The sequence below is a fragment of the Vulpes vulpes genome, chromosome 12 (genome assembly GCF_048418805.1).
Source record: "Vulpes vulpes isolate BD-2025 chromosome 12, VulVul3, whole genome shotgun sequence".
Classification (NCBI taxonomy): domain Eukaryota; kingdom Metazoa; phylum Chordata; class Mammalia; order Carnivora; family Canidae; genus Vulpes; species Vulpes vulpes.
Window position 1 is genome coordinate 90462426 of NC_132791.1, and position 26523 is coordinate 90488948.

General features: G+C 40.9%; 1 protein-coding gene across 1 annotated transcript; it reads left to right on the forward strand.

Annotated features, from left to right (window-relative positions):
* Window positions 1-3612: 3612 nt before the first annotated feature.
* LOC112920461 (large ribosomal subunit protein eL31-like) lies at window positions 3613-4061 on the forward strand. The gene has a single exon (XM_072732030.1). The coding sequence runs from the start codon at window positions 3632-3634 to the stop codon at window positions 4007-4009; it is 378 nt and encodes a 125-aa protein (XP_072588131.1). The 5' UTR covers window positions 3613-3631; the 3' UTR covers window positions 4010-4061.
* Window positions 4062-26523: the final 22462 nt, after the last annotated feature.

Consider the following 26523-nt stretch of genomic DNA (forward strand, 5'->3'; position numbering starts at 1 on the left):
AGCAGCAGCCCCGCTCGAGCACGCCCACCGCTCACCTCCTCCGCGGCGCGGGGAAGGCTGGGAGATGGAGTGCGCAGCCCAGTGGAGGCTGCCGGGGGCCGCCTCGCGGGAACTACAACTCCCACAATGCACCGACGGCTCGGCCGCTGGGCTTCACCCTCCCTCGCTGGCTCGCTTGCTCGCTCGCTCGCTCGCTCGCCCCCTCGAGCCCCAACCTCGGTGTACGGATTCTCGGAACTCGCGTAGTCCGCGCCTCTGCTGCGCGCTGCGAAAGCGCCGGGGTGATTGCAACCACCATCCCGCACGTGGAAGTCGTGTTCCAGCGTCGACGGAGCGCGGAGAGGGAAGGAAGGGAGGCAGCTGCCTGCAAAACTGGCTGCGCGTGAAGCTCGCCCTGCGGATGGGGATGCACGTTGGATGCTTGGGCTTTTGAGGAAATACCCACTCCCCGTGCCAAAGCCGCGAGCTGGAGGCGCGGAACCCCCCTCTCCAATCCGCCCACCCCCGAGTGTTGGTCTAGGTTTTCCTGAGTGCTGTTTCCAGAAAGGGTCCTTGAGTGACTTAAGTGCATCTGCTTAGCCCTTATTTCACCTGAGTCGTGGATGCAGTCCAGGGACTCCTTGGAACCAAGCGACACGTGACCCAGAGCTGAAGATTTTGCCGCCCTGGCTTGGACAGGTCACTGCGAAACAAGACCACTTGATAACCCCAAGAGCTCGAGCTCTACCTGCCACCCAAACCCTTCAGTACTGCCAGGTTAGGTCCATTCGTTAAAGATGTGCCCCCGGAAAACAGGATAAATCGTGTGCACCCTCTTTTTAGAAGGTACCATAAATAGCCCTTCCGTTAGTACCTCTCTGTCCCCAGGTAGGCCTCGATCCCTGAACTCCGGGATCATACCCTGAGCCAAAAGGCAGCCGCTCAACCGCTGAGCCGCCCAGGCGTCCCAGTGCCTCTCTATTCTCCTACAAATTCCTTTCCTCTGTTCTGACTGCAAAATCTGAGCAGAAATCTCTCGTTTTTACAAATGTATCTTGGTCATAACTCAGCTGTCCCACTGGAGATTGTATTCCATAAGTGGCGGTATCATGAACTAATCCTGCATATGAAAATGCAATAAGGGATAATGACTTTGCAGAAGATTTAATACAGGGTTCCTATGAATGAATCTGGCAAACTTAACGGTATATTGATCCCCCAAAAAAATCAATCCTGTTGCATAAATAAGACACATTTTATTAAACCCCAACTGAATAATTGAAAATACCACAACTACTGGGAGAATTTATTTTAAAGCTTTTTATCCTCTCTCCTATTCCCATGTATTGAATAGGTAATAGATTCCAGGGCATACCGCTGGGGATACAGCAGTGAACGAGACAAAGGTGTTTATGGCTCAAGATGCTTATATTGGAAGATACAGACGAAAAGCATAAAGAGGGAAACCTCCAACCGCTAATTCCTATAATGAAAGCAAGCTGGACAGTGTGATAAAGATAGGGGTGTTATTTTAGATTGGGGGGGGGGGGAGATCAGAGAAGGCCTGAGTGACATTTAATCTGAGACCTGAGGATCCAGCCATGAAAATACCTAGAAAAAGAGTATACTAGGTAACCAGGAGCAGCTAATTCAAAAGCACAAGGAGCAAACAGCCATTCCTCTAGGCCTTGGCAGTATTTCTCAACATTTCAAATCACCTAGGGAGATTTAAAAATTGCAAAGGGTCAGACCAAATGACTCAAACTCTAGAGGTCAATCCCAAGCATAGTACTTTTTAAAAACTCCCAAATGGGGCAGCCCAGGTGGCTCAGCAGTTTAGCGCCACCTTCAGCCCAGGGCATGATCCTGGAGCCGCGGGATCCAGTCCCATGTTGGGCTCCCTGCATGGAGCCTGCTTCTCCCTCTGTCTGTGTCTCTCTACCTCTTTCTCTCTCTCTGTCTCTTATGAATAAATAAATAAAATCCTTTAAAAAATAAATAAAAACTCCCAAATGATTCTAACGTGCACCCATGGTTAACCATCTTTCTAAAGCGGTGATTCTCGACAAATGGTCTCTGGACCTGTAGTATTAGGATCACCTGGGAACTTGTTGGAAATGAAAATTCTCAGGATCTACCCCAGACCTATTGAATCCAAAATTCTGGGGAGGCACTGAGAAGAGCACTTGATGGAATGAGCACTGGGTGTTATACTCTATTTTGGCAAATCAAACTTCAATAAAAATAAAAAACAAAAAAACCTCTGGGGTAATCTGGGAGGGGGAATATTGGGTTAGGGTAGTAATCAATGGAATAGTGAAAAGTGACAAGATTTAGGATATGTTTTGGAAGAGGAAGCATATCAGGATCAGCTGAAAGACTAGATGTGAAAACAGGTGAGGAAAAGAAATAAAAAATGACTCTCAGGTTTGTAACCTAAGCTTCTAGGTGAATGGCTGTGTCTTATCTTGAAATGGGGAAGACAGTGCAATCATCTCCCTAGAATGCTTTATGAACTTCTGTCTTTACAAACGATCCTTAACTGTCCAGGTCAAGGATGTGGTGACTATGGTGAAATCCCACAAGCAACAACCAAAGTCTTTTAATTCTCAAAAGTCCAAGGGCTTTTCCACTAAACCATGTTCCCATATGTCTTATCATTTGTTATATTAGCATACATCGTGTTTTCAAGGATAAAGGTAAAAGGATTTTCAAGGATAAGGTCTTAAAGTTACTCTTGGGCCATGGTTATTTCTGGAGTCCTTCTACTTACTGTTCTCCACCCCCTCCTCTCTGACCTTGAGCCTGCTAATCCTTCAATGTCTGTCCAGTTTCCTTCTCAATAAGACCTCCCGGTTTCCCATTCACTTGTCTATCTAGCTCCTCTAAGCCAGTGGTTCTCAGCTGTACTTGTATATTGGAAGCTTTAAAAGCAGGTTCTCAAGTTTCATGCTAGGCATGTGAAAGGTGGGCAGGGGGATATTAACTGTGTCTGTTTAATATCCTCTAGGTTTTGATGAACAGTCAACATTGAGAAGCATTAGTGCAAACTATATTTAGAAATTCATTAGGTACCTATCTTATGATATTCCTTGGATTGTTTTATGTTGTTACTATTTCATGCATACGTATATATCATTTAATATTTCACGTATACATCTTCTGATTCTCAGAAGAGAACACTTACTCCTCCCCTGTTCTTTCCTTGCATAAGGGAAGAAGCTCAATTGGTAACATGTCTGGTCTCTCTGTGCTCTTTTATTCCCTATGTCCCTGTTCTGGGAAGGAGTGACTTACTTATCTAATTGGTGCATTTAGGAAAAATAATGTGGGTTTGCTGAGCTTGTCTCCTCCCACATTCCTCTTGGGCGTGAGCTGCCTTAAGCCTCTTGTCTGTGCAGGCCTTCCCTGTAGGGAGGGCCACTCTAATTCAACATTGCCTCAACTCAGAGTTTAATTAGCAGGCCTGACCGGCTCTCACATTATTATATGTTCTCTGACCTAGTCTTTTTTATTCATAAAGGTGGTGACATTTGGCCTCCATATGTCTCACTCTTTTTTAATTGGGTAACCTTATTCATTGTTCCCTTTTAGCAATCCTATACTGCTTTTAAAATAATTAAGGGGTCCTTTCCAACTAGGGCCCGGCAGAATGGCTCCCGCAAAGAAGGGTGGCGAGAAGAAGAAGGGCCGTTCTGCCATCAACGAGGTAGTGACCAGAGAATACACCATCAACATTCACAAACGTATCCATGGAGTGGGTTTCAAGAAGCGTGCCCCTCGGGCACTCAAAGAGATCCGGAAATTTCCCATGAAGGAGATGGGAATTCCAGATGTGCGCATTGACACCAGGCTCAACAAAGCTGTCTGGGCCAAAGGAATAAGGAATGTTCCATACCGTATCCGTGTGCGGTTGTCCAGAAAACGTAACGAGGATGAAGATTCACCAAACAAGCTCTACACGCTGGTTACCTACGTACCTGTCACCACTTTCAAAAATCTACAGACTGTTAATGTGGATGAGAACTAATCGCTGATTGTCAAATAAAGGTATAAAACTGCAAAAAAAAAAAAAAAAAAAATTAAGGGAAGGGGCCATGCATTCAGCACTTACGTATTACTACATAGTAGGTGCAATGTCGGATTTTGAGTGATCCAAATATTTGAACTCTAAAGCTTGGCAGTAGGCCTGAATTTTAGTCATTTGAACTCTTAAGTATTGTGGGAAGAATTATGCTAAATGTGGGAGGGATACAAAGTAACTAAGTTAAGACTCCTGTCCTCAAGGAAACCCTAATCCTAAGGTAAGTGTTTACCAAATACCGCTTTGTGCCAGGCACTGTGCTTGCCAGAAGCAATACAAAAGAGAGAAAATATGCTCTTTTACAGACAAGAACTCAAACTGGCTCAGCCTTTTTCAATACAACCCTTCTGAGCTTCATGAAATCAATTTAATAAGTCATGATCAGTACCTTAAAAAAATAGAATTAAATAAAATAGATGTCACTATATTACAAGTGCTACAAGGGCAAGCGCTATTCATGAAATTTGTTTTAGTTATCTATGTATATAGGTGTGTGTGTGTGTGTGTGTGTGTGAATTGAATTACAGTGCAAAATATATCCTTACTGTAGGTTATAGTTTTTTAAAAAGTGGAAGATCTAGAGTCTAGCAGAGGAAGCCAGACATGTATGTGACTCTATTGAATATTATTGTACCTATAACAGGAATTTTATGGATGGGATCAAGGCTCAGGAAATCTAAAACTTTGGGAGTAGGTAATGGGTAGAACTGACATTCAAACCCAGATCGTCTGATTTAGAAGAAAATTTTGTTGGACCGTAAGAGTGAGGGTGGCATCGGGCAAGTTCTTAGGAAAAGCGGAAGATATGGGGAAAGACATGAGCAAAGTCTTGAATTCATTAAAACGCATGTTGTGAGTATATACAGGGGAAGGTCGGGGTCCTTGAGATTCTATGAAAAATAAACAATTCCTTTCAGTTCTAATGAAATTGGAACAGAGGTATAATATGGCAGCTGAGAACTCCTATTCTGTGATTAGACCCTGGGTATGAAATCTGACTTGGTTGAATTAACTCATCTCTCTAAAAATTTAAACCACTACCACATTTGTAAACATTTATGAAATAGGCATAATAGCAGTATCTTCTTTGGAGGATTGTTTCCAGTATTTAATGAAATGTTATAAAGGACTTGCTTAGCATGGTGCCCTGCACTTAAGAGGTCTTCAATAAATTGTAGCTATTAATCTTAATAACCTAATGGAATCTAATATAATGGAAGGGACAGGATTTCAGGATGAGTCTCATCCAATTCATTTTTATTTAATTTGGAAAACAGTCTGTTAGGGTTTGATCAGAGAAGCAGAACCACCATGATACAGAATAAGAGAATTTACTGTAAGAATGAAAGGCAGCTGGGACGCCTGGGTGGCTCAATGGTTGAGCGTCTGCCTTTGGCTCAGGGCGTTATCCCGGAGTCCTGGGCTCAAGTCCCACATCGGGCTCCTTGTGGGGAGGCTGCTTCTCCCTCTGCCTATGTCTCTAAACTCTTTTTGATCGTGCTTTTAGTACTGATAGCCTAGATAAGTAGGGCCAACCCTCTGCCAGACTACAATTTAAAAATCTGAATTGAGGGGGATCACTGGGTGGCTCAGCGGTTTGGCGCCTGCCTTCGGCCCAGGGCATGACCCTGGAGACCCCGGATCGAGTCCCACATCAGGCTCCCTGCATGGAGCCTGCTTCTTCCTCTGCCTGTGTCTCTGCCTCTCTCTCTCTCTCTGTCTCTGTGTCTCTCATGAATAAATAAATAAAATCTTTAAAATAAAATCTGAATTGAGAAGAACTCTGGATGTCAATAACAACCAGTAAGATAATGAAGAATAACCGGCCCAAGATCAGAGAAGAGACAGAGATGGAAATCCAGAATCAAGTGCCAGCATTTAGGGGCTCCTTTACCCAGAGGTACGTTTGGAAATCCTGAAGAGAATGCTGAACATCTCCTGCCTCCCCGGCCGGGGACACAGTGAAGCTGGAGTCCCAAGCTCAGGGTGCTAGAAGACTTCCAGGCACGTGGGGCTGAGACACCAGACAGCTACATCACAGGAGCAAGGGAGAACCAGAAATAAACACACAGGCTGGGTCAGCTTTGCCTGATCTGGCTGACCCAGAAAAGTTTAAATCCTGAAATGGGATTAAGGAAATCCCCAAGGCCTGGCAGAAACAAATTAAGAAACCCAACATTCTCTTACTCAAAATTATTTTTACAAATAACTTTGCAAACACAATTTCCAGCACATACTTGAGCTTTTTTTTCTCCTTTGTATTGTTTGCCATTCTTAGTTTAAAAAAAAAGTTCCCCTTTCATATATATGCTTTTGTTTACAAAGATGAGAGACATGAAATATTTAAGTTTTAAAAAATTTATGTCTAATGGCAAGAAAATATTTTAATATCACTGTTTAGTTTTCTAGGGCTGTCATAACAAAGTACCACAAACTGGGGAGCTTAAAAATGACAGAACTGTATATTCTCATAGTCCTGGAGATTAGAAGTGCCATATCAGGGGATCCCTGGATGGCTCAGTGGTTTAGCGCCTGCCTTTAGCCCAGGGCATGATCCTGCAGTCCTGGGATCGAGTCCCACATCAGGCTCCCTGCATGGAGCCTGCTTCTCCCTCTGCATGTGTCTCTGCCTCTCTCTCTTTTTCCCTGTGTGTGTGTGTATCTCATGAATAAATAAATAAAATCTTTTTTTAAAAAAAAGCATTAAAAAAACAAAAAGTGCCACATCAATGCAGTGGCTGGGCCCTGCCCTCTCTGAAGCCTCTAGAGAATTCTTCGTTGACTCTGGCAGTCCCGGGCATGCATTAGCTTGAGGCAGGATAAATCTAATCTCCACCTCCTCTTTACGTGGCTATTTTCTCTATGTGCCTCTGCCTTCTCTTGAAGGGACACCAGCCGTTAATTTAACTGGTTTATCTTCAACAACCCTATTTCCAGATAAAACCATTGTGAAGTACTGGAGGTGAGGATTTCAACTTCTCTTTTTCTGGGACACAATTCAACCCATTAGCAATCACTAACTAGTCCTCATTACTATTAAAAAAAAGAAAGTCGTTTTTTTTTTTTTAATATTTTTATTTATTTATTTATTCATGAGAGACACAGAGAGAGGCAGAGACACAGGCAGAGGGAGAAGCAGGCTCCATGCAGGGAGCCTGATGTGGGACTCGATCCCAGGTCTCCAGGATCAGGCCTTGGGCCAAAGGCAGGCTCTAAACCACTGAGCCACCCAGGCATCCCTTGAAAAAGGTTAATGCTTTGAGATATGGCAGCTCAGTGGTCTCAGTTTACTTTATTTTATCATTAGTTTTAATGTTTGTCATAATTGTAAAAGATCCCTCAACAAGATCTGGAGATCCAAAATGAAAGCAGAGCATCTCTGATGGACCTTCTGAATTGTAATACGAATTTGTCAATCCATCATCCACTTGGTCTACAAAGATTTTCATAAATATTGTTAGCAAATTTCCATCTTTCCTATGTTAGTTGTTCTTGACCATTTATTAGAAGATGTTGCATTTTTATTATTTTTTAAAATAAGTTAAAAACCCATGAGAATTGTTTGGAAAATTTGGGACAAGTGAAAAAAATTCTGGTTGCAAGTTTGTGTGTGACACAACTGTGTAGTTTTTAACGATTAAGTTAAATCACACTGGACATGTTTTCAAAATATTCTCTGCATAGTGTGCATTTCTTTTAAAAGCAACTGCTTTTTCCTTTATTAAGACATCCTCTTTATCTTGAGGTAACAGATTAAATGTGGTTATTTTCCAAACTGTCAGCCACGTACTACACTATAGAGAGCCACTCTATCCTTTCATTGCAGAAAAGACCAGCAAACTTTGTATAGTTGGTTTCTGGGATGGATGCTGATCTACCACTCATATTCACCCACCTTCTCAGTGTCACACCATGGCTCGGCTGCAGAGAATGCTGGTGGCACTTCAGGGATTGCCTCTCACGCCCTTCTTGGGGCGGCCACATCTAGAGACTGATCCGCATACATATCTATGTATCTTTGTACATAGATATACAAAGATCTGGCCATCTCAGCATAACTCATGACAACTTGGAAGGGTCATTCTAGCTCCAGAGCTCCCATGGGGTCAACCCCAGAGTCATTTGCCTGCAATGCAGCTCAACTTCTCCCTCTGATGGGCCCAGCTTCCTTCTTTTCCTGCCTTCTACTCAGGTTGAAACCAAGGGCACAGCCTTTATAATCACCCTGCAGGCTTTACCTCAGGATTTCCTTCCCAAGAATCTGGACACCATCATTTAAGAGGGGAAAAAAAATGAATAATACTTTGCTAAGAGAAAACCAGAAAACTCCTGTGTGGTACAAAAGACTTGTTGGCCATTCTAGTGATGACATATTATTTTAAAATCTTTCTTTTACAAAATTAAGCCCATATGAAACCACTCCTAGCAAGGAAACAGCAGGGTATAGTGCTATACTGAGAGTAGAACCCCTACCATGCCCTCAGGACACAGTCTGTTCCTCTATTTGATGTGTGACCATATAGCATAAGGACAAGTGAGGCCCTCAGTGTCAATCATTATGGTACATATTAAGAAAACTTACCTCTTAAAAATATATATATATTAAAATATATAAATATATAAATATATTATTTAATATAAAACTATTTATTTAAGAGAGAAAGAGAGAGGAGAGAGGCAGGGAGAGGAGAGAGCAGGGAAGGGCAGAGGGAGAAGGAGAGAGAAACTCAAGCAGACTCCATGCTTAGTGAGGAGCCCAATGTGGGACTCAGTCTCACAAACATGAGGTCACGACCTGAGCCAAAACCAAGAGTCAGGCGCCCAACCAATTGCATCACCTAGGAAAGCCCCGCTTACTCTCTTTTAAAAATAAAAATATTTACCTTCTCATAGTTTCTTTTTATGTTCTCAATGTACCATATTTCACATTCCACTTACTCTGGGCAAAAAGCCACAAGCACTGAACATGGTGTATAGCAAAGGAAGGTCTCAGTAGGGAGACAGGACCCATGAGTTATCAGAGGGCTACTGAGGACACAGAAAGAGCCACTGATAACTTCCAGATTGCCCAAGTGACTGAATGGAAGTCAGCACCCTGAACAGAGATCTTTGACTTGGGGGGAACAAGGCAACATTTGCCACTCTGGATTTGGATCATGATGGTGGGACCTCTGGATAAAGACGTTCAGGAGGGAGATTTCTGGGGGTGTCTGGAGGTTGTTCATGAGAGCCGTCAGACCTCATTGGGAATGTGAAAGCTGAAGGAGGAATGAAAGTCTGAGAAGATGACAAGATTGAAGTAGTGTTTTGAAAAGGTCATGCCTAAAAAGCCTTCAGCAGCGGGGACAGGGGAGAAAACTTGGGGGGAAGAAAACAAAAAGATTAGGCCAAGCAGTGGAGTTAAAGGTATGTTGGAAACACAGGTCTTACAGGGCTTCCAACATGTTACCCCCAAATAGGCCACTTTGGCATATTGATATTTTGTATTAAAGACCCTGATCTTCCTTTTTCTTCATGAAAGGAGAAGAGAACATTTCCAGGCCAAAGATGCCCTCCCTGTACCAGGAGGAAGGAAGCCATTCCTATCACCAGAGAGGAGAGTTGAGGTCAGGAGAAATCTGTACAAACACACCTGGTTCCACTAACCCTGCTCTTCCTAGCCACTCTTCCACCGTCGACTGCCCTGGCCCAAACCCCTTTGTCTTGGCCCATTTTCACAACTGACTGCTTTTTGTCCAGACTATAAGCTTGGACCCTAACTGCTCCTTGGGGCCTTCATTTTTCTTCTGAAGGCTCCCGTGTACACGTACAATTATGAAACAAAATGTGTAGGTTTTTCTCCTGTTCATCTGGCTTAGATCAGTTCCATCCATGGGCCTCTCTGGAGACCCTAAGAGAGCAGAGGAGAGATTTTACCTCCTCTACGAGTCTCAAGGTGACCCCAAGGAGGCTGTGGAAGCACAGCTGTGGGTTCATGAAGTCTAAGGCAAGGGTATGCGGAGGGCACCGGGAGGGAAAGGCAAGGATGGGTTCAAGAGATATTACTAAGAAGGGAGAACTTTTTGAGTAAAGGAGGAACCAGGCAGAGGAAAGAATTTAGATTTTCCCTGTAGACATGACTGGGAAAAAAAATCTTCACTTCAAATACACTGTCTCCTCCTCTCATCCTGACTTCCTGGAAATCCAAGTAAGCAAGTTTCAGTTTTTAGAAGTGGTTGAAGTTATAGTTAGGCACTGAGCGCACACCAGTTTCTCTATGGCAACTAGCACAGCTAACTATAGTGATGGGTTTGTATCTATGCAGGTAGCAGCAACTTGTCACAGGCCAGAAGGTGCACATGGCTGATACTTGTTTACTTCCTTGGGCTAATCATTCTCACGACAAACAGAATATTTGGCTTGACGGATTATGAGAATGAAAAATTGTGTTATTTTTAAGAAAAGCGTAAACAACTTAGAACTTTAAAAGCCAGCTCTACTGCTATTTTCACAATGTAACAGATTGAACATTTATAATAGATGTTGTCTTAGTCTGTTTGGGCTGCTGTAACAAAAATACCACAGATCGAGGGGCTTAAACAACGAACGTTTCTTTCTTTTCTTTTTTTTCTTGAAGATTGTGTTCATTTATTCATGAGAGACACAGAGAGAGAGAAGCAGAGACACAGGCAGAGGGAGAAGCAGGCTCCCCGTGGGAAGCCCGATAGGGGACTCGATCCCAAGACCCCGGGATCATGACCTGAGCCAAAGGCAGATGCTCAACCACTGAGCCACCCAGGTGCCCCTGAATATTTATTTCTCACAGTTCTGGAGGCTCAGAAGTCCAAGACCAAGACAGCAGATTCAGTGTCTGATGAGGGACCACGTCCTGGTTTATAGAAATCTTTTTCACTGTGTTCTTGTATGGTAAAATAAAATAAAATAAAATAAAATAAAATAAAATAAAATAAAAATAAAAAAAATAAAAAAACAAAAGAGCTCTCTGGGGTCCCATTGGTGAGGGCTCTACCCTCATGACCTAATTGCCTTCAAAAAGCCTCATCTCCTAATATCACCATTTTGGGGGTCAGGATTTCAACATATGAATTGGGGTGGGGGATATAAACATTCAGTCCATAACATACCATGTTTCTTTCCTTTAGCAGCTCAGCCTATCTTATCTCTAAAGTACCACAGCCATTTCTGCCTACCAGAAAAATGGGGATCGGTAGAGACAGGCACTAATAAAAAAGAAACACATTTCTGAATCATGTCATGTTTTCCTTGGTAATGTGAGCCCTTACATTTGAACAATAAAGCCCCAAGTCTTGCATTTCCAGAGAAATGTGACAGTTTACCAGATGTCTCTTCTCTAGCACACAAATTCTCATTTCTGGTAGAACCTTCTCCACCCACCGCCCCCCCCCCCCCAAAAAAAAAAGATCTAGGATGCTAATCAGTTGAATAACGAAGTTCTTGCAGGTTGATTTGAATCAGAACTAGGGAGAATTGTCTTGGGTGGTTACTGAAGGCACTTTTATTGGACTTATTATAGCTCAGGTCACTACTTTCAAGCCACTGTTTTAAAAAGTATTTGTCAAAGCATCCGGGTGGCTCAGTCCGTTAAGCATCTGCCTTTGGCTCAGGTCATGATCTCAGGGTCGTGGGATCAAGCCCCACATCAAGCTCCTTCCTCAGCAGGGAATCTGCTTCTCTCTCCCTCCCTCTCTCTCTCAAATAAGTAAATAAAATCTTGAAGAAAAAAAAAACAAATAAAAATTGAAAAATAGAAGGTACTCATTAAGGGGCACCTGGGTGGCTCAGTCTGTTAAGCATCTGCCTTCAGCTCAGGTCATGAGCCTGGGGGTCCTGGGATCGAGCCCTGTATTAGGCTCTCCACTCAGTGGGGGTCTGCTTCTTCCTCTCGCCCTGCCACTCTCCTCCTTCACCAACCCTTCCCCACACTCATGCACTTGCTCTCTCCTTCAAATAAATAAATAAAATCTTAAAAAAAAAACCAACACAGTACTTTTCTACCTTATCATGAAAATGTAAAATTAGGTTCAAAGCATTTACATTGTAACTTAACTGAAGTCTAACAGTAGCTGACGACACCCTATTGTATTTGTCTACCATGTTAACTCATGACATCTTCACCTTCATTCTATTAGGTAGAAACTATTATTGTTCCCATTTCATAGATGAGGAAGCTGAGGCCGGGGAGGTTAAATTCCTAGATCAAAGCTACCTAGCTGATAAATGGGAGAGGCAAGCTGGTAAATGGTAAACCAGACAGCTCCAAGTCTGTGCTTTTAGCAACTCTACTCTTCTGCCTGTGTAAGTGAGGGGTATGTGGTTACAGGGAAAAACCACTTTGGCTCACCTCCATAAAATTCTAAGAATCAAACATACAGTTATGTTGTAGATTGGGAGGAAAATCAAAGTGGCACCCACAATATAAATTGCTCCTGAAAGATATAGCAGGTCTTGTCTCCCATCCAACCTACGCTGGAATTCCACCTTCCAATATTCCTTTTTTTTTTAAAAAAAATTTATTTATTTATTTATTTATTTATTTATTTATTTATTTATTCATGAGAGACAGAGAGAGAGAGAGAGAGAGAAGCAGGGACACAGGCAGAGGGAGAAACAGGCTCCATGAAGGGAGCCCCATGTGGGACTCGATATATAAATGTAAATATAAATATAAATATAAATATAAATATAAATATAAATATAAATATAAATATATATAATTTATGTCCTCATTCTCTGGGCACCTCACTTACCACTGACCATCTCACCTGCTTGCCCACCTGCTGTAATTAACGTCCCTATTCATTCCCCCCTCCTCTCCTTTTCTCTACTTTCTACCTCTCTCAACCCAAGCAAAACATTAACCTTTTGCCCATTCTGTTCTTAGGATTGCACGTCTAAATGTATTTATGTGTGTACGTATAGCCTTATCAGTTTGTGTCTATAGCAGATTTAATAAAATTTGTTAGAGGGTCTCATGAAATAATGAAGTTTCCCTTTAGAATGCATTTATCAAGTTTAGCCCAATGATCCAGGAAGTATGGTGAAGACATACAAAGATGAAGAGGATATCATTCCTGTCATATTTTTTTACAGTCTTCTGGAAAGAGAAGTATGAAATGTGTTCAGTAGAAATGCAGATCCTATGTTATGGAAGTAGAAGCAGAATTCATTTTGAGAGAGTCAGAGAAAGGTTCCCCCAAAGAGGTGGTTTTGCACTGGTCTTTTAAGGATGATTGGCATTTTGGGGTACCTGGCTGTCTCAGTAAGTAGAGCTCGTGGCTCTTGGGATTGTGAGTTTGAGCCCCAAATTGGGTGTAGAGAGTACTTAAGTAAACTATAAAAAATTATTGACATTTTTATAGGTGGAGAAAGGAGAGGGGAGAAGAAGAACAAGCATTTCAAGTGAGTCTAGTGGGTGTTCTTTTTTAAAAAATATTTTATTTATTTATTCATGAGAGACAGAGAGAGAGAGGAGAGAGGCAGAGACACAGGCAGAGGGCTCCATGCAGGGAGCCCGATGTGGGACTTGATCCCAAGACTCCAGGATCACGCCCTGGGCAGGGCAGGTGCTAAACCACTGAGCCACCCAGGGATCCCCACCTAGTGGGTGTTCTTAGGAAACAACAAGCAATCATAGAACCTATAAAAGGCTGAGATTGAAAAAATACAGACTGCCTAGTTATGGAAAACTCTAATCTCATGCTCAGGTGCTAGGTTCAATTTGAGAGTCTAAGGGAAACCACTCTTGTTATAGCCAACTGTATTCCTTCTCCAAACCCAAGAGGAGTAATTTTGTTTTGAGACACAGAACTGATGGCGTCCTGCCTGTAGCATCTACCCTACCCGCCTTCAAGCCCCATTCACCAGATCCCAGCATTCTGAAGTCCAAGAACAAAACTCCTTCCCATGACCCACAAGCCCTTGGCCTGTGTGTTCCCCCTCCTCCTTTACTGGTCTCTTTACTGGAATCTTGTTTGTCTTTCACTCCTGCAGCCATCAAGGCTGCCTCTCAGCAGAGTGCTTCACCTGTTACATTCTGTTCCTGGAATGCTCTTCCACCTTCTGCCCACCCTGCTCCTTACTGATTGGCACCTGCCCATCGAGTTCTATTCATCTCAGCTCAATCACTGCTCTGTGACTTAGTTGGGCTCCCTGCTACTTATTCACAGGGAATTGTGTCCTTTCAAATCCCGTGTTACAGTCCATAATCAAACACTTATCGACCTCTTCATTTGGTGAAAGTCAACTTGACAATAAGGTTGTAAACTCTCAGAGGACAGATTTAACACCCATTCAGCTGAAAATTGAACTCCTGCCCTGTGGCAGCACTGTGCCTGCCACACAGTCAGTTGAAGGTATAATTGGGAATGCCATCACGGGTACTGGGCTTGGGCAAATAACTCAGAAGACATTACGGAGCTATATTGGAAGCTCATAAGCCCTATGTGAGCATGGGAGGCAGGGGTGTTGCCAGGGAGAAAGGTAGGATATTACAAATTCTAGTTTTCATGACGTGTATTTTTACATTGTGAATATGTAAATTACACACACATTAATGACTGCATGTGCATCTGTGTTTCTTTTGCTACATGATCTGCAGAAGACACGTGGGGTTGGAAGATGGTTTGTCAAAGGAGTATTTGTTTAAAGGAGAAATTTCTTTTAGTACAGGGTGTAAATAATATATCCTCCAGAGCCTTTACTTGTAAAGCACAAGTCAAAAAGATCACATAGGCAGGAATCACCCGTACTTATCAGAGGTGCACATAATTTCTTCAGCAGGGGGTGCTAAAATATAACTTTGGCACAGTGAAGCTTGCTTAGCAAAAGTTTGTTTAGTCGAGTAATAGATTTGGCTATTCTGTCACATATAGCAAATATATCTAAAAAAGGGCTAGTCTTGTAGAATATGGGCATAAGAGGTCTTAAGAACCAACGTTTGAAAGTTTTTTTTTTTCAATATTAAATACAAGGGTAATTGCCTCCAAGTTGTCTTGTCACTTCATAATTTTTTTTTAAAGCTTTTATCTATTTATTCATGAGAGAAACACAGAGGCAAAGGCCTAGGTGAAGGAAGAAGCATACGGGACTCGATCCCAGGACCCTGGGATCACATCCTGAGCTAAAGGCAGACGCTCAACCACTGAGCCACCCAGGTGCCCCACTTAATAAAATTTTTAATGTTCTGGGGAAAAAAAACCTTGTAGGGTGCCATATTATATACGTTATATAACATAATATGACATATATAATACATATATTATACCTTATGCAAGTTACCAGAAGATTTGAGAATGAGCCTTTTTGGAAAGCTTGGCAAAATCATCAGTAGTCCCTCAAAATTGTAGAGGGTGTTTTATCACATTTATCAATCCAAAACCTTTTTGGAGGTTATTTTGCAGGTTATTTGGAGGCTCATGTGTTTAATCTTCAGAAGCTTTTAAGAAACACTATGTATCAGGGGATCCCTGGGTGGCTCAGTGGTTTAGCACCTGCCTTTGGCCCAGGGCGTGATCCTGGAGTCCCGGGATCGAGTCCCGCGTCAGGCTCCTGGCATGGAGCCTGCTTCTCCCTCCTCCTGTGTCTCTGCCTCTCTCTGTCTATCATAAAATAATAAATATATATATATATATTTTTTAAAAAAAGAAAGAAACACTATGTATCAGTCAAGCCAGGCTGGGTAATGCTGCTGTAACAATCAGGTTCAATGATTTCGACAGCAAAGGTTTATTTCTAGCTCCTGCTTTGTGTCTACCATTTGTTGTCCTGGGGCTCTGCCCAGTGTTGTCATTGTAACGGGAATCAGGTTGACAGAGTAACCATCACCTGGAAAGTCACCAGCCACCAACCATGGCAGAGGGAAGGAAAGGCATGGGCAGTCATGCACTGGCTCTCAAAGGCTGTTTGGAGGCAGTATCCATTATCGTTGCACATTTTCTTAACTAAAGCAAATCTCATGGCTGTGTTCCCTAATGTAGAGTTTGAGAAATACGCTATGTGCATAGGGGAGGAAAACCAGGACTATACAATAGCTAGCCCGTCACTACCAGGTGCTACAAATGTTACCATAATAAAATCCACCAGAAATAATGTAGTCACATTGACTTTGAAGTTATTTCATCTTCCAAATAATGGATTGTAGGCTCCTTAATTATAGGAACTGTAGCATGGATAATTAAACTACTTTGCTTTTGGCTTTTAAATTCATTGCCACCTATGATTTGGAGGGAAGGAGTAGATAGTAGGTTTACTTCTCTACTTAAGATTTGCTTTGATGAATACTAACACTTATTTGTCTATTTTGGAACACAATAGCCATTGTAGGTGGGAGGAGATGGGAAGGGGAACAACCTGGCTTGGGATAAAGGGTCCAGCAGCTGGAAGCTAACCCTTTGCAGCTGATGGGTGACAAAATAGAAACCAAAATTTGCTGCTCCGTATTCCGTTTTCCCTTAACCTCCAAAAACCAGAGAAACGGGTTTCTCTAATAAAGATGTCCAATGAAGTAGTCCAAGTACCAGAAAAAGGAGTTTCATCTCTTAGTGGGGCAGACCTAAAGGAATCTCAGATGGATCTGCCACTAAGCAGACGGTTTGACCGCAGGGACAATCTTTGCCATTCACCAGGAACAATCCAGGGTTGTAATCAGGTTGTAATCAGAGAGGCACAAAACTCCTTATCCGCGGAACCAAGGCTCTCCTGTGAAGGTGGTGCTGGCAAGTTGCCCGACCTCAGCAAAAGCTGAAGGATGCTTTAGGTCAGAGGCAGGCTGGTGAGGCAAATGACAGCCTGGGCCCGCAAGGACCATGGCCACTAGCAATCCAGACACAATCCTGGGCTTCTTAAAAGGGACCAGCAGAGGCCCGGGTAGCTCAATTGGTTAAGTGTCTACCTCTGGCTCAGGTCAAGATCCAGGAGTCGGGGGTGGGGAGGTGGGGAGGTGGGTATGGGGTGGGTCCCTGCTCAGTGGGGGGTCTACTTCTCCCTCTGCCCCTTCCCTTGCTCATGCATGCTCTCTCTCAAATAAACAATATATATATATATATATATTTTTTTTTAAAGGACCAGCAAAGAGATGATTAGCATATATATATATATATATTTTTTTTTTTTTTTTAAAGGACCAGCAAAGAGATGATTAGCAGTTGATATGATCAAAATGCCCTTCCTATCACCACCTTAACCTAGAACCTGCCTGGAAAGGGGGTGCGAGCTGGTGAGGAGTTAGCTCCAGGTGCTTATGGTGCAAGTTGCCGAATCACTGGGGAAAGCTGCAAGGTGTGTTTTATGCATTTTCACAAAATCAACAGGGGGAAGCAAAGGCCCCAGGTAAAGTTCATGAGAATGCAGTATTAGACTTTAACTATTCATCATCCTTACTCTCCAGCCGCCTAAACACAGTTTGCTAATATCCTACTCATCACTCAGGGGCACTGAGGCTCTCATGTTCTCCAAAAGCTTCTCCTAACGTCCCAGATTAGAATTCTCTGTCTCTCTCTGTTCTGATTCACTCTTCACCGGCAGCTCCTGCGCCCCGGCCCCCCGCATGGCACCTCATCGTGTCTGTCTCCCTCCACTCCAGCCTCTGGATGGGGAGCAGTTGCAAGGCAGCGATGAGCACGGTTCACCTGGGATTATGTCCGGTCCCACCCGGTTCTGTGAACACGGAAGGTACTCAGCACCTGCCTGCTGATTTAGATAGACCGCGTGGACATTTACCAACGGCATTCAGTTTCTGTTGTTAACCTAAGAAATATTTTGAACATCCATGCAAGTATTAGACTCAGAATCAGAATGCTGTGGCTCTGTTTCTTATGAACTCTGTGTTCCCAGGCAAACTACTTCATCTCCTGACCTCTCAGTGTTCTGTTCTCAGTGTTCAGTGTTAGGGGCTGGAAGTACCTAACTTGCTGGCTTCGTGTAAGGATTAAATGAGATAATACATGCAAAGCACTTGCCACCGTGCCTGGTTCACAACAAGGCCTCAAAAGGAGGCTATTGTTAGTATTTTATGTATTGCAACAAGCTGTGGTGATTGCAAGTGTTGGAATCCTGAAAGTCAAAAATGTATACTGTTTAAAAACTGATAAGAATCGCTATATTGTACACCTGAAACTAATAGAACATTATTAACTACACTGGAATTAAAATGAGAGATTTAAAAAATTTTATTTATTGGAAAGAGAGAGAGGAGAGAGAGCACAAGCAGGGGGAGTGGCAGGCAGAGGGAGAAGCAGGCTCCTATGCAGACTCCCTGCTAAGCAAGGAGCCCAGGAACCCAGGATCATGACCTGAGCCAAAGGCAAAACCTTAACCACCAACTGAACCACCTAGGCGCCCCAGTTTCAAGGAAGGATAAAGCAATTCTTTCTCTCTTCTGCTGAAATATACTTTAAAATATGAATGGAGAAAAAAATGCAAGTTTTTTTTTAAATTAAATAAAAATGCTAGGTAGATCCTGAATATCTTGGTGAGTGTAACTAAAGAGGGGGTGTAAACTATATTTAATGAAACTGTTAGTTGAATATACATAGGAAGATTATTCTTGCTAGGCTATGCAATCTGCTAGTACACGAATTCGTGATAATCACGAATTACTAGAAAGCAGGAGAACCAATGCTATGTAATTTTAAGTTTTCCACTTTTATTCAGTGGTCTGTCAGTGCAGTGGGGAGTGGTTCTGGGTGCAAGCAACAAGTGGAAATATTGTCTGACAAGAATGTAAAAACATTCTTTAAGGGATGCCTGGGTGGTTCAGTGGTTGAGCATCTGTCTTCAGCTCAGGTCGTAATTCCAGGATCCTGGGATCCAGTCGCATGTTGGGATCCCTGCATGAAGACTGCTTCTCCCTCTGCCTGTGTCTCTGCCTCTCTCTCTCTCATGAATGAATAAATAAAATCTTTTTAAAATGTTTTTTTTTTAAGTGAACTAAACATCTGGCTGACTTTTATTTTCCCTATGTGAAAGGGTCAAGAACTTGGACAAGGATAAGATGAATGGTTCTCCAGCCATGTGTAGAATCAGCTGAGATCACTCAAATGAATTTAGCAGGTAGCTGGGTTGGGATGGAAGATCTGATACAGTTTCACTTATACATCTGGTGCCTGGTGTTCCTCCATATGGCTTTTTTTCTCTTCACAAGCTATCTGCTAATTCAGTAGTATGCTTGAACTTACTCACATCCAAGTGGCTGGTTTCCTCAAGCAAATACAGAAGTTGTCAGCTCTTTTATAGGCAAGACTCAGAACTGGCACATGATTCCTTCTGCTGTATTCACTGGTTATAGCAAGTCACAAGATCAGCCCAGGCTTAAGTGGAAGGGAAATAGATTTTACCTCTTAATGTGTTTAAAGTGGGGGAGGGATGGAATTGATGAAATTCAACTTTAGACACTTTTACTTCAAGCAAAATATTTAAAATCTCACATAAATATAGGACAAAACAGAGACTTCATTACCAGAAGGCCTGTCCCACAATAAAAGGTTAAGTAAATTTTACAGACAACGGAATATGATGCTTGATAGAAAGTTGGATTTACAAAAAGAAATGGAGATTTCCCAAAATAGTTAAACTAAAAGTAAGATATAGAAGACATTTTGTTTTTAATTGCTCTAAAAGATAACTGATTATCTTTATTGTTCATTAACAATGATTTGGAGAAATGTGATATTTACAGAAGGAAAATTTATGCCATTGGCAGCACAAAAGATAGAAATGGGGAATTTACAATTTGGGAATTTCCAATGGGAAACTGGAAAGTATACTGTCATAACATTCTTATAGTATGTGAGGAGCAGTAGAGTATTATTTGAAAGCAGTCGGTGATTAATGAAAGATTAAGGCAACTTCAGTTATTAGGAGACACAATACTGTGAACCAACTTGCTTAGCTAACACTGGGTAAAGCCAACGTTTCACCCAAAACAGCAGAATGCACGTTCTTTTCAAGTACATATGGAACATTTTCACCAAGGTAGGCTCTATCCTGAGCTAACTGAATAGATTCATATTCTGAAATGCTTCCACAAATTAAAAAAATATCATTTCTTTGTTAAGATTTTATTCATTCATTCATTCATTCATTCATTCATTCATTCATTCGAGACACAAAGAGAGAGGCAGAGACAGAGGCAGAGAAGCAGGCTCCCTGCGGGGAGCCCGATACAGGACTTGAACCCAGACTCTGGGATCACCCCCTGAGCCGAAGACAGACGCTCAACCACTGAGCCAGCCAGGTGTCCCAAATTAAAAAAAAAAAAAATTAAAACCATACGGAGTATATTTTTTAGCCGCAGCCGAACTAAACTATAAATCCCTAACAAAGAGATAACTGGAAACACCCCAAATCTTTGGAAAAGAAAGATTACTAAATAATACATGGGTAAAAGAGGAAATCACAGAGAAGGCAGAAAATATTTTGAATTGAATAAAAATTAAATCATTACATATCAAAATGTATGGGGGATGTCACTAAAGCAATGCTTAGAGGAAAAGTTATGCCATATATGCCGATATCAGAAAAAAAGAAGATTGTAAGCCAATAATTTAAGTTTTTACCTTAAGAAATTGGGAATGAAAAGTAACTCAAAGCAAGAAAAGGAGGGAAATGATAAAGGGAGAGCAGAAATCAATGAAATGGGAAACAGAAAAACAATAGAGAAAATAGTGAAAATAAAAGCTAATTCTTTGAAAAGATCAATAAAACTGATAAACTTCTAGCCAGACTGACCATTGATATAAGACAGGACTCAAATTACCAATATTAGAAATGAAAGAGGGAACATCACTGTCAATCCTGTGAACATCTAAGGCACAGGAAGGGAACATGACTATGTACCACATTATACTTATTGACTTGCCTATTTAGATAAAATGGATAAATTCTTTGAGAGATACAAATTACCAAAGCTCACTCAAGAAGGAATGAATGACGTGAATGATCCTAGGTCTTAAAGAAATTGAATTCATATTTGAAATTCTTCTAAGAAAGAAAATTTGGGGCTTAGATGGGTTTAATGCTATATACTATGAAATATTTTAAAGAAGAAATAGTACCAATTCTACACAAACTCCTCCAGGAAATAGAAAAGGAGGGAGGACCTCCCAACTTACTTAATCAAGCCATCTTCATTCTGATACTAAAACCAGACAAAGACATCAGAGGAAAACAGAATAATAATTCTCAAGAATAGAGATGCAAAAAAATCCTCAATAAAATATTAGAAAATGGAATCCAGCAATATACATAAGGCCAACTGAGCTTTACCCAGGAAATGAAAGGTTAATTCAACATTCAAAAAATTACGCAACAAAATTTACCATATCAACAGATTTAAAGAAGAAAAACATGTATGATTATCTCAATAAACATGGCAATTTTTTAAACCAAATTCAGCTCCATTTGTAATAATAATATAAAACAATTCTCAGCAAACTAGGAAAAGAGGGAATTTCCTCAACCTGATAAAGAACATCTACAGAAACCCCAACAACCATCATTATACTTAATAGTGAAAGACTGAAAACTTTACCCCTCACATTAGGAACAAGGAACAAATGTCTGTGGTCCACTTCTATTTGAAATTGTATTGGAGGTCTTAGTCTGTATGATCAATCAAGAAAAGGAATTAAAAGGAATCTGGAAAGGAAGAAACACCATTGTCTCTATTCACAGATGACATGATCCCATATGTAGAAAATCTCAAAGAATCTACAAAAAAACTTCTAGAACTAGTAAGTTTAGAAAAGTTACAAGATATAATTTTTTAAAAAAGATTTTATTTATTTATTCATGAGAGACACAGAGAGAGAGACAGAGACATAGGCAGAAGGAAAAGCAGCCTCCAAGTAGGCAGCCCCACATGGGACTCCATCTCAGGTCTGCAGGATCACGCCCTGGGCTGAAGGTGGCTTTAAACCGCTGAGCCACCTGGGCTGCCCCCAAAACACAATTTCAACCTACAAAAATCAGTGGTAATCCCCTATACTAGCAACAAATAATCATAAACTGACATTTTAAGAAATCATTTACAATAGCACCAGTAAACATTAGTTACTTAGGTATAAATCTAATGAAATACATGCAAGATATACTTAAAACTACAAAACAGTGAAGTCAGAGAAGTTCTAAAATGAAAAGAAATACTAGCTCATGATTGAAAAACTCAATATTATTAAGGTGTCAATTCTCCCCAAATTGATGTACAAATTCAACACAATCCCAATCAAACTTTCTGCAAGAATTTTGGTGTAAAATTAACAAGCTGATTCTAAAAATGTATATGGGAAAGCGAAGGAGCTGAAATAGCCAGAACAAAATTGAAAGAGTGGAAAGTTTTCAAAACTTGATTTCAACACTTAACCTAAAGAAATGGTAATTAAGACAGTTTGATGTTGGTGAAAAGGTAGATACATAGGTGAATAAAATAGAATAGAAAGTCCAGAAATTTACCCACACATATATGGTCAATTGATTTTTGACAAAGGAGCAGAGGCAACTCAAAAGAAAAAAAAAAAGATGATCTTTTCAACAAATGGCGTTGGAGTAATTGGCCATTCATATACAAGGAAGGAAGGAAGGAAGGCAGGAAGGAAGGAAGGAAGAAAAACTTTGACTTATCTCTTGCACCAACTATAAAAACTTACTAAAAATGAACCACATAAACCTAAATGTAAAACACGACACTACAAAATTCCTAGAAGAAAATAAAGGGGAAAATCTTTGTGACCTGGGAAGGCAAATATTTCTTATATTCAACACCAAAAGTACAATTCATAAAAGAATAGAAACTTGGACTTCATCAAAATTAAGAATTTCTTCTCTTTGAAAGGCCAAAAGAAAAGAAAATAGAAGAAAAAAAGAAAAAAGAAGCCATAGGCTAGAATAAAACATTGTACTATTTTTATATGATAAAGGATTTATATCCAGAATATATGAACAACTCTCAAAACTCAATAACAAAACAAGCAATGCAATAAAAAATAGGCAAAAGGTTTGAAGAGACTCTATCAAAGAAGGCAGGATGGTGGCAAACGTACAGAAGAAAAGTGCTCAGAAAAACCCATTGGATGGATGGATGGATGGATGGATGGATGGATGGATGGAGGAATGAATGAATTAGCCTGGCTTTCCTGAACTCATTTGCTGCTTGATTAACTATTTTTTAAAAGTATTTTATTTCATTTATTTATTTTAGAGTGAATGCAAGTTGGTGGAGGGGCAGAGGAGGAGGGAGGGGTCTAATAGGGAAAGAATCCCAAGCCAACTCTGTGCTGACTGAGGAACCAGGACAGGAGGCTTGATCCCATGATCCTGAGATCACAATGTCAGCCAAAACCAAGAGTCGTATGCCCAACCGACTGGGCCACCCAGGCAACCCTTGATTAACTCTTTAGAATTCATTTTGATGATTATTCTAGTAACTAGAACAAGTGAAGATCATTCTAATATGAACGTGCATACTAAAACCAAATAAAAGTAAGTTGTAAGCATCTTTATTTCTGGACCCTTCTAATAGGAAAAATAGTTTTTAAAGCATGAGAGACTCCTAACTCCGGGAAATGAACTAGGGGTGGTGGAAGGGGAGGTGGGCGGGGGGTGGGGGTGACTGGGTGACGGGCACTGAGGGGGGCACTTGATGGGATGAGCACTGAGTGTTATTCTATATGTTGGCAAATTGAACACCAATAAAAAATTTAAAAAATAAAAAAAATAAAGAGCTACATTAGGGTAGCCTGGGTGGCTCAGTGGTTTAGCGCCACTTTCGGCCCAGGGTGTGATCCTGGAGACTCAGGATCCAGTCCCACGTCAGACTCCCTGCATGGAGCCTGCTTCTCCCTCTGCCTGTGTCTCTGCCTCTCTGTCTCTCTCAATGTGTCTCACGAATAAATAAATAAAATCTTTTAAAAAAAGCTAATTTGGTCCATGCCTTCAGCTTTCTAAAGATGTGGCTTAATGCAGGAGTGCACAGAGGCTTTTCAAATAAGACTACAAAAATGACAAGTTTCCATTAGAAAATTCTTCTCTTAATTAGGCTTTTGATAGATACTAGGTACCAGTGAGTCAAGATAACATTATTAGACAAACAGAGTGTAGTCGTGTTCCAGAAGACCACCCCACCACCACAGCTTGACTGTAGTAGGAGTTGCTGCTTTGTTTTAAAGCTAACAGTTTATTTCTTCAGCTCTCCTCACTTGCAGAAAGTAGTCAAGAGTTAAGAGTTGCTATTACCTTCATTCCATGAAAACTTTATTAGAAGTCCTTTGGAGGTCTCTGAGATTATTGAAAATAATAGTATCTAGTATTTCATGTTTTATGTTTGGACTTGCTTCTTGTAGAAAAAAAAGGATCTTTGTCTCATTAAAGTATGAGAGGTTTGTTTTTTTTTTCTATTTGTTTTTTTCTTTTTCCTGAACTAAAGCCTACTGACCTGTTAACTCAGCCAGTTCCAAAGGATATCAGTTTGTTTTAAACTATTTGTTTAAGGAATTTAAAATATTTGTTTAAGGAATTCAAAAGGTGGTCAGATCTTTCTGTTTATTCCTATGCTCTGAGTAGTAGTATGAGCGCATTCTAATGTCCCAGGAGATAGTCTGGCTACTGAATACACTTTAGTCTGGATGATAAAATTATGTATAGTCAATGATAGAAGTTCATTTAACAAGGTCCAAAGCTATGCAGTACTTGCTAGAGAGTTTGGAGGTGAGGGCAAGGGTTAGGGGAGCAGAATGTGTCCTTCATGTGGTAAAAGAGGTCATCTTCCACGTATAGGGTCCTTAATGACTACTTTGTATCAAAGTTATTAATATAGTTCAATTTGGTTCACTAGAGATGATATAAATTGATTGATATAAATTGATGCACCAGGAGTTCTAGCTATTGGTGCATTGTCTTTCAAAGCTGTGGATCTTAATGTAAAAGAAGAACCGGGCACAAATTCAACTGGATGGATCGCCATGCTTCATTCAATTTCACTGTGGGGAGGATGATCAGCACAGGTACAAATGAATTGAAGTATGTATCTTTTTGAGGATAAAAAATAGAAATGCAAAAGAGGTCAATTTTACCTATTTCATTGGTAAAATTTCTGGGCCACGCACTTGCTAACTTTATCTCATGCTTTAACATATGTAAGTTTCCTGGATGTAAATTCCTAGTTCATTGAATCACAGCTATTATTAGAGCTCAACAGGCCCCTTGGGCATTAGTTTGGGTGGGTTTCTTTGCTGCTTGTACAATGTTTAGGTCTCCCGTCAGAAATGGGGAGATAACGCCAGAACCTATGAAACCCCAACTCCTAATGCAGCTGTCCTGCTTAATACATGATAACTGGAAATACGTCTCCCATTGTTTTGGTAAACATTTCAGTTGCTGGTATGGGGCAGGCCTTGACAAAGACTACATTTTTTTTTCATGATATTGCTTATATAAATGATATCATTTGCTCAGGAACTGCATTTCCATTAGCTAATAATAATAATAACATATTTTTCAAAGGTCTTTGGCGCTAATGAGATTCCCATTAGGATGTCACAGAAACCCCCCTGGCAAGCAGTAATAAAAAAGGGGAGGTAGGTCTGTATTAAATAGTAATTGAATGCTTAACATGTGACAGAAGCTAAAAAGACAGTTGAAATGATCATTTTAAGGCAAATTCTGATATAAGCTGAAGTATTTGTAGAACTAATTACAAATTACCTTTAGCAAAACTAGTTAAAATGCTGACCAATTATAATCAAGATTACTGTCAAGGGGTGTCCGGGTGGCTCAGTTGTTTAAGCATCAGACCCTTCATTCTGGCTCACGTCATGATCTCAGGGTTCTGAGATTGAGCCCCACATCGAACTCCACGCTGGGTGTGGAGTCTGCTTAGGATTTTCACTCTCCCTCTGTCCCTCTCCTCCTAAAATACAGCTTTTGTCATATGTACTTTTCTATTCAACTAATTTAGTGATAAAACCAAATAATATGCAAAAAATTCTTCATGACTCATTCTCCTGAGTTCTGACCTCTTCCCTTGGAAAGGACCAATCACAGTAGAGTCTTCTGTTAATTTTTTTCCTTTTCAGAGCCTAGATAAATAAAGAAATCTTTGAAAGTCATTCTAGTTAAGATAGAACATGGTATATTTAAAAAAGGAAATTGGGTAACAACAGTTGTGGTGGCCTTGTTGACACTGGCAGCTAGCCTAAGTATTTCCAAATGCTATTTATTCATGTTTAAATTTTGAATTTTTACATGGGTAGTGAACCAGCTCTTCATTTAAAAAATTTATTTTGTTTTTCCATATAAATAGCACCATAGGTAACCAAAGAACACATGTAGGGGCAAATTTTTGGAAGCATTCTAGCTAATAAATGAAGAAGGAATGACATAGCTAGGATGTCACAATTTTGCAACTCTTAATGAATCACTGGATGTAGACATTGAGCATCACCCAACAC

What these genes read in the sequence shown, in the direction of transcription:
- LOC112920461 (XM_072732030.1), top strand. Translation starts at nt 3,632, where the DNA reads ATGGCTCCCGCAAAGAAGGGTGGCGAGAAGAAGAAGGGCCGTTCTGCC.